This window comes from Arabidopsis thaliana, chromosome 2, assembly GCF_000001735.4.
Source record: "Arabidopsis thaliana chromosome 2, partial sequence".
In the NCBI taxonomy this organism is placed as follows: domain Eukaryota; kingdom Viridiplantae; phylum Streptophyta; class Magnoliopsida; order Brassicales; family Brassicaceae; genus Arabidopsis; species Arabidopsis thaliana.
In genome coordinates, this window is record NC_003071.7 from 383013 (window position 1) to 396073 (window position 13061).

At 31.6% G+C, this 13061-nt stretch overlaps 4 protein-coding genes and 2 long non-coding RNA genes across 6 annotated transcripts; 3 read left to right on the forward strand and 3 right to left on the reverse strand.

Annotated features, from left to right (window-relative positions):
• Positions 1-2158: 2158 nt before the first annotated feature.
• Positions 2159-4466, forward strand: EXGT-A3 (endoxyloglucan transferase A3). The gene is made up of 4 exons (NM_126246.4): positions 2159-2545; positions 2620-2720; positions 2846-3054; positions 3619-4466. The coding sequence occupies exons 1-4, from the start codon at positions 2362-2364 to the stop codon at positions 4124-4126; spliced, it is 1002 nt and encodes a 333-aa protein (NP_178294.1). The 5' UTR covers positions 2159-2361; the 3' UTR covers positions 4127-4466.
• A 576-nt stretch (positions 4467-5042) lies between these two features.
• On the forward strand, positions 5043-6906 carry EMB975 (Tetratricopeptide repeat (TPR)-like superfamily protein). Its single transcript, NM_126247.3, has one exon. The coding sequence runs from the start codon at positions 5271-5273 to the stop codon at positions 6729-6731; it is 1461 nt and encodes a 486-aa protein (NP_178295.2). The 5' UTR covers positions 5043-5270; the 3' UTR covers positions 6732-6906.
• AT2G04125 lies at positions 5068-5301 on the reverse strand. The gene has a single exon (NR_139987.1). It is a non-coding gene; the product is annotated as an other RNA (long non-coding RNA).
• AT2G01870 (uncharacterized protein) lies at positions 6458-7393 on the reverse strand. Its single transcript, NM_126248.3, has one exon. The coding sequence runs from the start codon at positions 7305-7307 to the stop codon at positions 6834-6836; it is 474 nt and encodes a 157-aa protein (NP_565278.1). The 5' UTR covers positions 7308-7393; the 3' UTR covers positions 6458-6833.
• On the forward strand, positions 7163-7442 carry AT2G04145. The gene has a single exon (NR_139988.1). It is a non-coding gene; the product is annotated as an other RNA (long non-coding RNA).
• A 966-nt stretch (positions 7443-8408) lies between these two features.
• PAP7 (purple acid phosphatase 7) lies at positions 8409-11172 on the reverse strand. The gene is made up of 7 exons (NM_126249.5): positions 10767-11172; positions 10011-10167; positions 9502-9609; positions 9285-9412; positions 9064-9192; positions 8872-8936; positions 8409-8761 (listed from the first exon to the last, which is right to left on the reverse strand). The coding sequence occupies exons 1-7, from the start codon at positions 10953-10955 to the stop codon at positions 8551-8553; spliced, it is 987 nt and encodes a 328-aa protein (NP_178297.2). The 5' UTR covers positions 10956-11172; the 3' UTR covers positions 8409-8550.
• Between the last annotated feature and the right edge of the window lie 1889 nt (positions 11173-13061).

Consider the following 13061-nt stretch of genomic DNA (forward strand, 5'->3'; position numbering starts at 1 on the left):
ATTTTCTTTCTCATTGCTTTATTTAAGTAAGATATCAACGGCTGTGATTCTCTCTGATGACATACTGATCCGTGCGGATTAAACCCATGCAAAAACCACACGTGAATATTCCACATTGTCACATTGGGATCTTCTAATTACTACTAGATTCACATGTGCTTATGCTAATTAACCTCGCACACGTTACACTAAAATACGCCTATCAAACTTGTTGGGACGATGACCGTTGTGACCTCAATGAAATTATTTTTTCCCATCCACCAAATATGAAATTAAAATAATACTGATACTGATTTTACATGTAGTACTAATTATTAGTATCTATTTACGCGTGAAGTATTGGACTTCTCTGACACGACTGTTACCAAAAATGGAGTTAACGGCGTTAACATTGCTGTTAACTGCGTGTCTGCTTACTAGATATGTTAGTGGGCCCAGTAGAGATTTTAACGGTTGTTATGTGCTGACGTGGACTCATCTTTCTTAACGCTGCTAATTAACTCCGGCACAGGTAACAGTAACCAGTACGACACCGTTTTTGGGGTTGCATTCATTGGCAGCACAGAGCCGCGTCGCCAAACGTTAGCGTTTTAAAATCCACCCGCTCCACATATTACTCACCACGTGTCTTTATTTAAAACCCGCGTTTCCTTCACGCGATTCTCATTTAACGGAGCCGTGACTTTTTCAAAAATTGTTTACCGTTGGACAAATGTCTTATTGTCCTCATAATGTCAGCCTTATTTACGGAAATACCATTGGACGGTGGTCGTGAATTTTATTAACAAAGAAGGGTATTTTGGAGAATTACATCAGGGACGGCGTATTGGGGCGGCTAACCCCATCCGACTTTATATGCACTTTATGGGAAATTTCAATTAATTAAAATATGTAAAAACTATAAAAATATGAATTAAAAATTTGAAAATTCAATGATACGCCTTTTATTTTTGACTGTGAAAGTCTTAAAAAAAATTGTTTTTAAAAAACCCAAATGATTCACCTTTTCTTAAAATGTACCCCGTTTGTCTTCGAGGAGAGATCTCTGGTCCACAACTTTTTTATTAGACAACTCAAAAAAATTATATTCTTTTCTTTTCTGTTTTGTATTATGAGTTTTTATTTGGTATTTTTGCACTTTATCCCTTCTCAAAGAAAGCTCTACAAAGCAAAACCCAATTTGAATTAAACTTCATATTTACCATAAATGATTACACCATGAGGCGATTTTTATACCATTTTCAAGTTTTGTGAAAATATTAGTGAGTTTGTAAGTTGTGATTTTATGGGTTTTTTTTGTTGAAAAGAAATTGTAGTGTTGGTAAGAATAGAGTTGAGCTGACACAGCACCTGTGACTATTTGTCGGGACACATGTGTAAGAAGCAAAGCCTCTCATGCTTTCTTGCTTCTCTTTGTTTTCCTCTCGTCGTCTTTTATATATCCTTCAATTATCATTTTTATGTATATATCTTTTTGCTAGAAATTTAAACATATATATATATATTAAACTAAAGAATCTGTATCTCCTTTTTACATTGAAAAGAATAAAAAATTAATTATGGTATTAGCCTAACAGTACCGATTATCAAATATAAATGTTGTTTTTTTTTTCGTCTGAAAATACCAAAAGCCCGCATTTATATTTTTATTTTGTCATCAGATATTATTTAAAACTCAAACGAGCTAAAATTGCGGGAAATTACGAGATACCGTATTTACATTTTACATTCTAATATTCTATAGAAAGGAAAATTTTGACAGGTATTTAGATTACTGTTTTTGCAAAATTAAAATCTCCTAATAAAAACCAATAATACAAATATCACCAAATATGATAGAAGACAACACAAATACACTAAAAAAGGAAACATATTAGGTAACATGATTTATTATAATTTTGCCATCTAAAATATGGTTTACTTTAAATATGTAGACTTCTGGACCATATAAAATTAACATAATTTTGGAAACTATATCCAATTATATCAATCAAATATTAAAAAACTATATAAATTTTAATTATTATATACTCTAAATATCTATACAGCTGGACATATAAAAATTTAACAAAATTTTGGAAACTAATACCCAATTATATCCATCAAATATAAAAACTAAATCAATTTAAAGATATTAAAAATTGTTGAGAATTCGTTAAAATAATTTAAAAAATCGAAATATAAACGACCCAAAAAGACAGATGGAAACCATATTCACTCTCTCTTCTTCATTAGCCTTTCGTCTCCTTCTTCTCTTCTCTATCTCTCTTTAGCTTCTCTACGCAAGCTTATTATCTCTTTCTCTTAAAGCTTTTTCTATATACAAACAGAAGCGTTTGATACTGTAAAAAAGATTTAGAAATGGAGACTCTGAGTCGTTTATTGGTTTTCATGTCTCTGTTTTCCGGTTTAGTTTCTGGATTTGCTCTGCAAAATCTTCCAATCACATCTTTTGAAGAAAGTTACACTCAACTTTTTGGTGACAAGAACTTATTTGTTCATCAAGATGGCAAATCTGTCCGGTTAACGCTCGATGAAAGAACCGGTACGGTTTAATCTTCCTCTGTTTTTTAATTTCCTTCTCATTTTCTCGGTTTAGTAATGATTTTGTTTTTGCAGGTTCCGGTTTTGTTTCAAATGATTATTACTTGCATGGATTCTTCAGTGCTTCAATTAAATTACCTTCTGATTATACAGCTGGAGTTGTTGTTGCCTTTTATGTAAGTAAAATCTCTAATTTTAGCTTTAGAACTAACCAATTATGATTAGTTTCACTATTTGATTTGGGTTTAGTATAAGTACTAATGACTTTTTTTTATATTGTGGGTTGTTGTTATGTATTCAGATGTCTAATGGAGATATGTATGAGAAGAATCATGATGAGATAGATTTTGAGTTTCTTGGTAACATTAGAGAAAAAGAATGGAGAGTTCAGACAAACATTTACGGTAATGGAAGTACTCATTCAGGAAGAGAAGAGAGATATAATCTCTGGTTTGATCCTACTGAAGATTTTCATCAATACAGTATCCTCTGGTCTGATTCTCACATCATGTAAGTAAAAAAAAAAGTACCAATTCTCTCTTAATCTTTGTTTGTTTGGTTCAATTTAAAGGAGGTTAGGCTATTGACCCCATTTGATTTAAAAGCTTTATGGATTCAATAATATGATCTTCTATTTAAGGAAACCCAAGTGGGGTTTTAATGATGGGACGATCTTTTTGTTGAAAAAATATGATTCAATTTTCTTTGGTGGATATTAATTCTTATTACTTCTTGTGGAAAGTTTTGTGATGCTTGGGACATTATTTGCTTTTGGTTGTAATGTTCCTGTCAATTTTCAAGTGTGTGTGATCGCCTAAAATGGTTTACAGCTTTCGTTTTTTGGCATCAACAATGACCCCATAGAGAGTATGTTTGGGGTCCAATTCACAAGTTGAGAATCTTTACTTAAGTTCATCAAAAGCTACAAATTTTTATGCCAATAATGTTATCTTTCTAAGCTTACAGAATCTAACTTACTTAATCCAAATAAATGTTTTTTTTGGTTATAATTATGTAGTTTGTACTAAACTACTGATCAAAGTTGTGAAATTGTTGTTCTTTTTGGTTATGCAGATTCTTTGTAGACAATGTTCCTATTAGAGAGGTCAAACGTACTGCGGAAATGGGTGGTCACTTTCCATCAAAGCCGATGTCTCTCTACACAACAATATGGGACGGTTCTAAATGGGCAACTAACGGTGGAAAGTACGGTGTAAACTACAAATATGCGCCTTACATTGCGCGGTTCTCGGATCTAGTCCTGCACGGCTGCCCCGTGGACCCTATCGAGCAGTTTCCGAGGTGCGATGAAGGCGCGGCTGAGGATATGCGTGCGGCGCAAGAGATTACTCCTTCACAAAGGAGTAAAATGGATGTTTTCAGACGGAGACTCATGACATATTCATATTGCTATGATCGGGCTAGGTACAATGTTGCTTTATCGGAGTGTGTGGTGAATCCCGCTGAGGCTCAAAGGCTTAGGGTTTATGATCCGGTCAGATTTGGCGGCATTCCGAGGCGCCACCGCAATGGAAAGCACCGGAGCAAGAGAAGCCGGGTTGATGGAACCGAGTCGATATGATAACATATATAGGCAAAATAGTATGGGTGAGATTTGGGGGTTCTATAATAAGTCCATTATTTTGGTTATTTATGATTCAATGCATTTTCACATATAGAGGAGGCATTTTTGTCATTTGTTAGTTGTATATCATTATAAGAAAAGAAAAAATAATTAATTTATTTATTTGTGATATTTTTTTTATATATGATAAATTGTTTCTTGTTTTTGTGAATACTTTACAGTTGTTTACGAATATTATCGGTGTAAATAATTTCAGATATCTTGGAATTTATATTTGTATTCAATTTTGTGTACTTTATGTGACGAGAGTTTTGTCTCGCTTGTACTTGTTTTATTCAATGGGTCCGACGAATATTGTTTTAATTTTGTGTGGTCATGTTCATGCACATATGTAGTATTATTATTACATACAACAAAATTTTTATGTGATCACACATGGTACCTTTCGCATTCGAACAAAATTTGAGCTTGAGTAAACAATTCATTTTTGTCAACAAAAATAATGTTTGTTTCGTTATTAACAAACGATTTAACTATAAGGAAAATATCAAAAGAAAAGTATGGAGCAAAAAAATTGTTTTTTATATACATATAAGTCGGATTTGGCAAAATTTTAGGGACCATCTAAAAGATAGAATTGTGAAAAACTAGACAAAATTGGCTTAGCTCATTATTCATTTGTGTTTAGTCGTTTTGAAGTTGATGGTTTTGCTTTTTTTGCCAGCTATTTTACAACTGTATAACACTCTACTTGCTTCCAAAGGTTTTGCCACGTAAGCTAATGTTTATCCGCAAAACTACTTTTAAATAAATTAACAAAAATATCATTTTCAATTGGGTCGGGTCATTTCGGGTCGTGTTTACCGGGTCGGATAATTGATTTCTTCTTCTTCTTCTTCTTCTTCTTCTCTCTATCTCAAGCTCGCTAAGATTCTCATCAAATTTCCTCTTTAGACTAAGATAGTTCTTTCGTATTCTTCAAGGGTTTTTGTTTCTAGACCTAAAGTTTAATCCTTTTTATAAGCTTTGTGTTTGATTTCAAAACCCTAGCTGTTCCGGATTCTATTGTAGAAACGATTACTTAAGGTTCAATCGGAATTAGGGTTTGAATTAGAACCGTAACTTCGTGTGTTTTTTAGGAATGATACTACACTGTCCTGTCTCTTTGTCACTTAGCTTTCACTTGAATCTTCGAACCAGTAGAATCGGAAACATAGGAGTAACAAGAGTCAACGCTAGTCAAAGGAATCACTCTAAGAAACTCACTAAGAATCTCCGTAATCCACGCCGTACCAAGCTTCCTCCTGATTTTGGTGTTAATTTGTTTCTTAGGAAACCCAAAATTGAACCACTAGTGATTGATGATGATGATGAGCAAGTTCAAGAATCAGTGAATGATGATGATGATGCTGTTGTATGGGAACCAGAAGAAATCGAGGCTATTTCATCGCTGTTTCAGAAAAGGATACCTCAAAAACCCGATAAACCGAGTCGAGTTAGGCCTTTACCACTTCCTCAACCTCACAAGTTACGACCTTTAGGTCTTCCAACTCCAAAGAAGAACATTATCAGATCACCTGCATTGTCTTCTGTATCGAAGCAAGTGTATAAAGATCCAAGCTTTCTCATTGGTTTAGCTAGAGAGATCAAGAGCTTGCCTTCTTCTGATGCAGATGTCTCTCTTGTTCTCAATAAATGGGTTAGTTTCTTGCGTAAAGGGTCACTCTCTACGACTATTCGAGAATTGGGTCATATGGGTTTGCCTGAGAGAGCTTTACAGACGTATCATTGGGCTGAAAAGCATTCTCATTTAGTCCCTGATAACCGGATTCTTGCATCGACTATCCAGGTTTTGGCGAAGCACCATGAGCTGAAACTGCTTAAATTCGACAATAGTTTGGCTAGCAAGAATGTAATTGAAGCTATGATCAAGGGATGCATTGAAGGTGGATGGTTGAATCTAGCTCGGAAGCTTATACTGATCTCGAAGAGTAACAATCGAATACTTGACTCGAGTGTTTACGTGAAGATGATTCTGGAAATAGCTAAAAACCCTGACAAGTACCATCTTGTTGTTGCTCTTCTTGAGGAACTGAAAAAAAGAGAAGATTTGAAATTGAGCCAGCAGGATTGCACAAGTATTATGAAGATCTGTGTGAAACTGGGAGAATTTGAGCTTGTTGAATCTCTCTTTGACTGGTTTAAAGCATCAAACAGAGAACCAAGCGTTGTAATGTACACTACGATGATACATAGCCGGTATTCGGAACAAAAATACCGGGAGGCAATGAGTGTGGTATGGGAGATGGAAGAATCAAATTGTCTTCTTGATCTTCCAGCTTATAGAGTAGTCATTAAACTATTTGTAGCATTGGATGATTTGGGAAGAGCAATGAGGTATTACTCTAAACTCAAGGAAGCTGGATTCTCGCCAACGTATGATATTTATCGCGATATGATTAGCGTTTATACCGCTTCAGGGCGATTGACAAAGTGTAAAGAGATATGTAAGGAGGTTGAAGATGCTGGATTGAGGTTGGATAAAGATACTTCATTTAGGTTACTGCAGCTCGAGAAGCAAACAATGTCTCTTTTGCACTGAAGACAAAGTTCCAATTTTGTTTTTACTATCAGTTTCATTTGTGTGAACATTTCAGTATTGAAAACAGTGAAGATGTAATATACACGAGATACACTAAGATTTCTACTGTTTGAAAGTGTTTTCAGGCAAAGATGAAAGTGGAAACTTAACAATGTCAGAATCAGACATAGCAACACTGTTTTCTTCTGGAACTGATTCTGGTCCATCCATGGATGGTTTTATCACTGTAATGAACAAAATGTTGTAGAACAAGGTAAGAGCTAAGAGAACAAAAGCTGAACTTGTGAGGAACGATCCGGAGATCTCAGGTGGTTCTTCAAACATGATTGGATCATTGTTGGTTCTGACCACATCTGATGATGTCTTGTTGATGATTCTTGGTTTCTCATCAGCTTGAGATTCTATTTGTTGATCAAGCTGTTTCAGAGCTTCTCTAGCTTTATCTCTATCGATTTGGAATGAATCTTCTCTTTCAGTGGCTTGGACAATACGCATCAAATGTCTCTTCTTCTTTGTCTCCATGATTCTTCCATGTGTGTACCATTTAAGAGACTGTAAGCCTAACACCACCACCATTATCAGTTTCCTCTGTTTCTTCTGCTACACCACTCTGGAAGATGATATTTTTTTCTGTGTGGACATTGTTGATGGCAAAGTTGTAGATAACTTTACTTCTTAGGGAGTTGTTTTTACATAAAAGTCTTATATCACCAGACATTCAAAATTGGGCCCATTTTTAATGTGATAATTCCAAGTATAAGGCTTTAAAGGCCCAATTTTAGTCCCAAAAAATGTATTATATTTCATATCAAGTATTTTTATAATTAGAATACTATGAAATTTAATATTTTCTTAAAAGGTATATAAGAGAAATACTATGAAAAACAGCTGAATAATAGAATAGATGAATCACATTTAATACCGGACAACAATTCTAAGCTGAATAAAAATGATTTTTTGTTTCAAACACCATAAAGTTTTTATTTCGTAGATTAATGAACTTTCTAAAATTTAGTAATAATTTTAAAACATGCAAGATAAACTGAAAATTCGCTTGTTATTTTCATATTCTATATATAATTAAACACAAGTTTTTGTATAGCCCTGGGTATGTGGATATTTGGGTCGGTTCGGGTCGGATCTTTTGGGTTCTAATTTAGAAATTTTAGACTCGTTGGGTTATATGTTCAATTTCGGGTTGGGTTCGGTTCGGGTTTACTTTGGGTCCGCATAATTCGAATATTGGTTAAAGAACCCATAAATAACCAAAACTATTTCGGGTTTAAGTACTACTTACCCAAATTTTGTTCAAATATACCGAAACATACATAAAAATATCCATAAAACCCAAAAATCTGAAATTATAACAAGTTTTTCTTTAAGACAATAATATAAAACAAGAAGTAAACCTTATTTTGAGCTTGTTCCATAACTCAAATCATTAAATATGTCACAAATTCAAGTTATTAGTGAATATATGTCCTATATGTATATATATGTTCGAGTAATAAATATTACTTACGAGTATCGGGTTCGGTTCGGATAATACCGATACCTACAATTATTTGAAAATAGAATCCGATCGGATAATTAACCGAAACTGAAATAGAACAGGTTCGGGTATTTCAGATCGGGTTCAGGTATTATGCCCATGCCTATTTTTGTAAATGATATGTATTCAACGGAACCACGTTTTCAGAACGTGAAAAAACTCTATATTATTCAAGACCATTGTGTTCAATAATCATACATCAATAAATTTATTGTAAATAAAAACTTAAATTAAATTGTGTGCAAATTTTATTCTTAGAAATGTTATTTAAAGATGAGCAGATCTTTTGGACAATGAGGATCGGTGAAGAACATTGCCGGAAACATCATAGTAGATGAATTTAGCTTTGGAGTGAGTGATGTGAAGAGACATGAAACCTTGTCCATCGTAATACAGTTTGAGTTCTTTTGGATCCCATGGCTGAACATGTCCTCTCCATGCCTTTGATCCTCCTCCACTTGTAAGAAATTGGGTTTTACTTCACCATTTCCAAAATATATGTTAAGTTTTCTTTCTTTCAACAAAATATAACAACTTAATAGAGAAAGAAACATTTTAAACTCAACAAATAAGTACTTATAATTTTACCCGTGAGAACCAATGTGTTGCAAGCAGTGATCATGTCCATTTATGTACAAGTCCACTTTATTCTCCTTCAGTAATAAGTGAAAAAAATCATGAAAAACTATCGTAGTTAATTAAATTGGGGTACATCAATGTAGAAAACAATAAAGATAATATAACATGTAATTAGCATAAAAGTGATATTATGAATTTTACCTCTAGAATTGGAAGAAGTTGATCTACAAGCTCTTGAGTCACACCGTGATTACCTGCGGTTTTGATCCCGTGATGTCCCACGACAAATTTCCATGTGGCACGCGACTTTTTAATCTCTAAATCTAAATCCTGATATTTCAATAACATAAGTTATAATTAGTAGAAAATTTCAAAAAGAAGATTGAGATATATATATGTGATTATGAAAGAAAATGTATTACATGTAAGAGGTTTGAGATGTATTTATTTCTTGGTAAGACATTTCTCCAATCATAAGTGTGATCTTCTGGTTCAGTGAAGTATTTTTCTACAAAAGGATTTGTGTCCGCGAAGAAAAAATCCACCATTCCTATAACCACAACAAAACATATTCACTAACTAAAACTTTGATTTAGTTATGATAGTTTAATTTTGTTTGTTTCTTTCCTTAAAATCTACCTGAGGATAAGACAAAAGATCTGCGACAAAACCATCTCCAATCTTTTTGGGTGAGAACTTTACTTAGTTGTGCTTCAACATTTCCTCTGTAATCATGGTTACCCAAAACTGCATTAACACATGAATCAATATCAGATTTTGCCATTTTTCTTAGTGGCATTTATAGATTTTGCCTTTTTTGAATAGTTTATGGATTTTGCCATTTTGCAAGCTAAAAAATTATAATTTAAACATGCATTTTACCCGTTATGTTTAGGTCAGTCGGTTCCATCTGATCTTAAGTTTAGTATTTGGTATAAAATATGTATTTTTAACAACAAAAAAATTGAAATACGTACGACAAATCTGTAAGATCTTAGTAAAAATGACATTTTCCAAAACAATTGCAAACTACACAATAATCCCATAACACATTTGAGTGTTTAAACTCAGTTAGGCATATAGATAAACAATTAAGTAACTAACTATTAAACATGTGTATAAACTTTGATTAGAAGGAAGTAAATTACCTGAATACCATTGTTTTTGGAGACTAGGATGAGTGTAGATATGAGAGAAAGAGGCTTCAAAGGAAGGATCATTGACTCCTTTTAATCCGTCGTCGTAGAAATTATCTCCTACTGATATCACAAAATCTATGTCTAATTTCTCTCCCACAACTCCCATCTGCCAATTTTTCAGTTTTACATTACATAAACAAAATTTTATTAACACTGGTTTGTTCATGTCGATATTATAAGCGTGAAATATTTTTGTAAATTGATTTAAGATATACAACAAAAAAAAGGATTTGTTGCCAAACAAAATGATAGTCAATTTTCTGTTACATCTCATTTTAATTAGGATTCTGCTTTCTAATGAAGCGTATCAATTTGTCAATTACAAGAATACTTTACGAATATGCTTTCTCAATTAGTACTTATTGCGTAGGATGCACGCAACATACGACTATGTACTCATAAATTAATAGATTGATGTTTACATTTTCATACATATTTCAACTTTCAACACTATAAACAATACGTACATTGTTCAACAAAAAAAATCAAATTCAAATCCTTTGGGTTGTATTACTCTATATTGTTGCCTTGAACAAATAATTGTCACTAATTAAGTTGTATTTTTGTTATTCAAACGAATTATAAATGAAATAATAAATCTTGTATTTTTATCAGATTTACAAAACACAAACCACTAGTCTACATATACTTGTTAAATCTTTCTAATACATTATAAATATTGAAAAAGTGATTAATATTACTAACCTGATGTGCAACGAGAGATTGATTAAAACCACCTTTGCGTCCCCAATCTCCGATAACAAGAAAACTCAGAGAGCCATCAGATTTCTTCTTCACCGGATGTTTCAACCTTTCAAGCTTCGACAAAGCACCATTGATGAAGAAGATGCTTAGAAACATCAAAATCACACTAAAACATACGTGCATCTTCATCTTCTTCTTACTTTGTTTTATCTGGTATGAGACAAAATCACAAAAGAAACAAATGATGCCTATATAAAGAGAGATGAAGATGCCTTGCTAACAATTAATATAGATGGATCCATAAGAAGAACATGGTCGATACATTATTTAATCAAGGATGTTTCTTTTTGGTCAACTCTTGAAGGAAATTATAATCATTTTACTAAATTAATTAAGAAGACTCTACAACTTTTTGTTTTGTAATCATATAGTATATATTTTGTTCAATGTATGGGCCAATGCTGCGTGTTACTTACACGTTTAGGTCAAGGGATATTTCCTCCTGTATATGTTTTTATTTGTTTCCTACTTTATTTCTTAATTATATATCTTTCCCCATAAATGTCTAATATTAATATCTCTCGGATATTTGATACAAATGTATAAATTTGGTATCCATAGTTTTAAAAAAATCAAATTAGTTGTCTTTTAATGTTTAAATCATAAAGAGAAGTATTAAGGATTTCTCTCTTTATGTGAAATATGCAAAAATAATTCTTTTGAATATCAATATATATATAGTGGAATATGATGGTAATGAAAAATGTGAACACGAGAACCATGCGTACAGTATAATTATATATTAAACAAGATTTTAACCCGCGGTATACCGCGGCACGATTTATTTTTAAAAGTAATATATATTAAAATTTGCAAATTTTATTTTTACAAAATATTTATATTTTACAGTTTATAATTGTAATTAAGTAACGATATACCACGAATTCATGAGACAATTGTTAAAAAAACTGAAGTTTTGACCCCTATTAAAACAGCATATTAATAATATTTTAAAATTTTATAAATATTGATTCAAATACATCCACCATATAACCCAATTCCAAAATAAAACACGTTTTGTAATTTCTTTACCCGTCCCATGATTTTTTTTTTAAGTAGTAATTTTTATAATTTTAGAATTATTTTTTATATATAAAAATTTTGCAAATTGTATTATTCTCTAATACATTTATATTTTATAGTTTAATTTTATATATAGTAACATTATACATACCACATAACATTTTTGGTTCTATATAATTTTTCTAAATTAGGATGATTTGATATGTTTAATATTAGTGGTCTTAAAAAATAATAAATTAAAGATTTAACCCATATTGAAACGGTAAATTAATTATATTTTACTTTTTTATTAATGTTGATTCAAAAACTCGTTCCTCCAAATCCGTCTTGCCAAAAAGTCATTTATTTTATTAATATTAGTTTTATTAATGATATGACTCTGAATTATAATCTAAACATTTTAGCTAATAACATAGGAGTGCACCATATTTATTTAATAGAGGAATGTACCATATGACCCGAATGCATTTTTATCCAAATCCACCAAAAAAGTCTTGCAAAAATACTATAGAGATAAAAAACGATAGTCGGTTTTGATAGATATAAGATTAGCAAATATATTAGTTAGCTTAAATTAGTTAAAGAATACAAATTAAAAAGGTATATTACACTTTATTCAAATATAGTATCAAAACTTATATAACACAGAGATTTGATAATTTTTTAATTGTTGAATACTTTTTTTTGTGCTAATTTTATGTGATTAAGATTTAATTGATTTCGTATATATAATATTAAATTGACTTATTTGTTTATAATTTGGTAACAGATAGATATTTGAATATTCAGTATATTTTGCTTCAGTTTAGGAAATCTTTGATGACCCGTCTTTAGATCCAATAAGTCCTATAATCTAGAGATTAATCTGCAGTATACCGCAGGTAGGCTTATATTTTAGTTAAACTAAAAACTTTTATTGTAAAGATGATTTAAAAATATATAATATTATTTTATTTAATTTTAAATGTATAGTAGACTGTGAGTTGTATATGTTTTGTTGATATTATCTATATTGTTTAGTGTTTAAGATTATACACTTGTAGTTTGATTGTTAATTTAAGAGTTTCACATGTAGTATACCATCTTGTATTAATATCGATCTAAATCCGTCAATTCTATGATTTTCCAGCTTGTATTAAAAATTGAATCACATCTAATATGTTATTAACTATTGTAGTATATAAGATTATAAATTTTCAATATAATATGTAT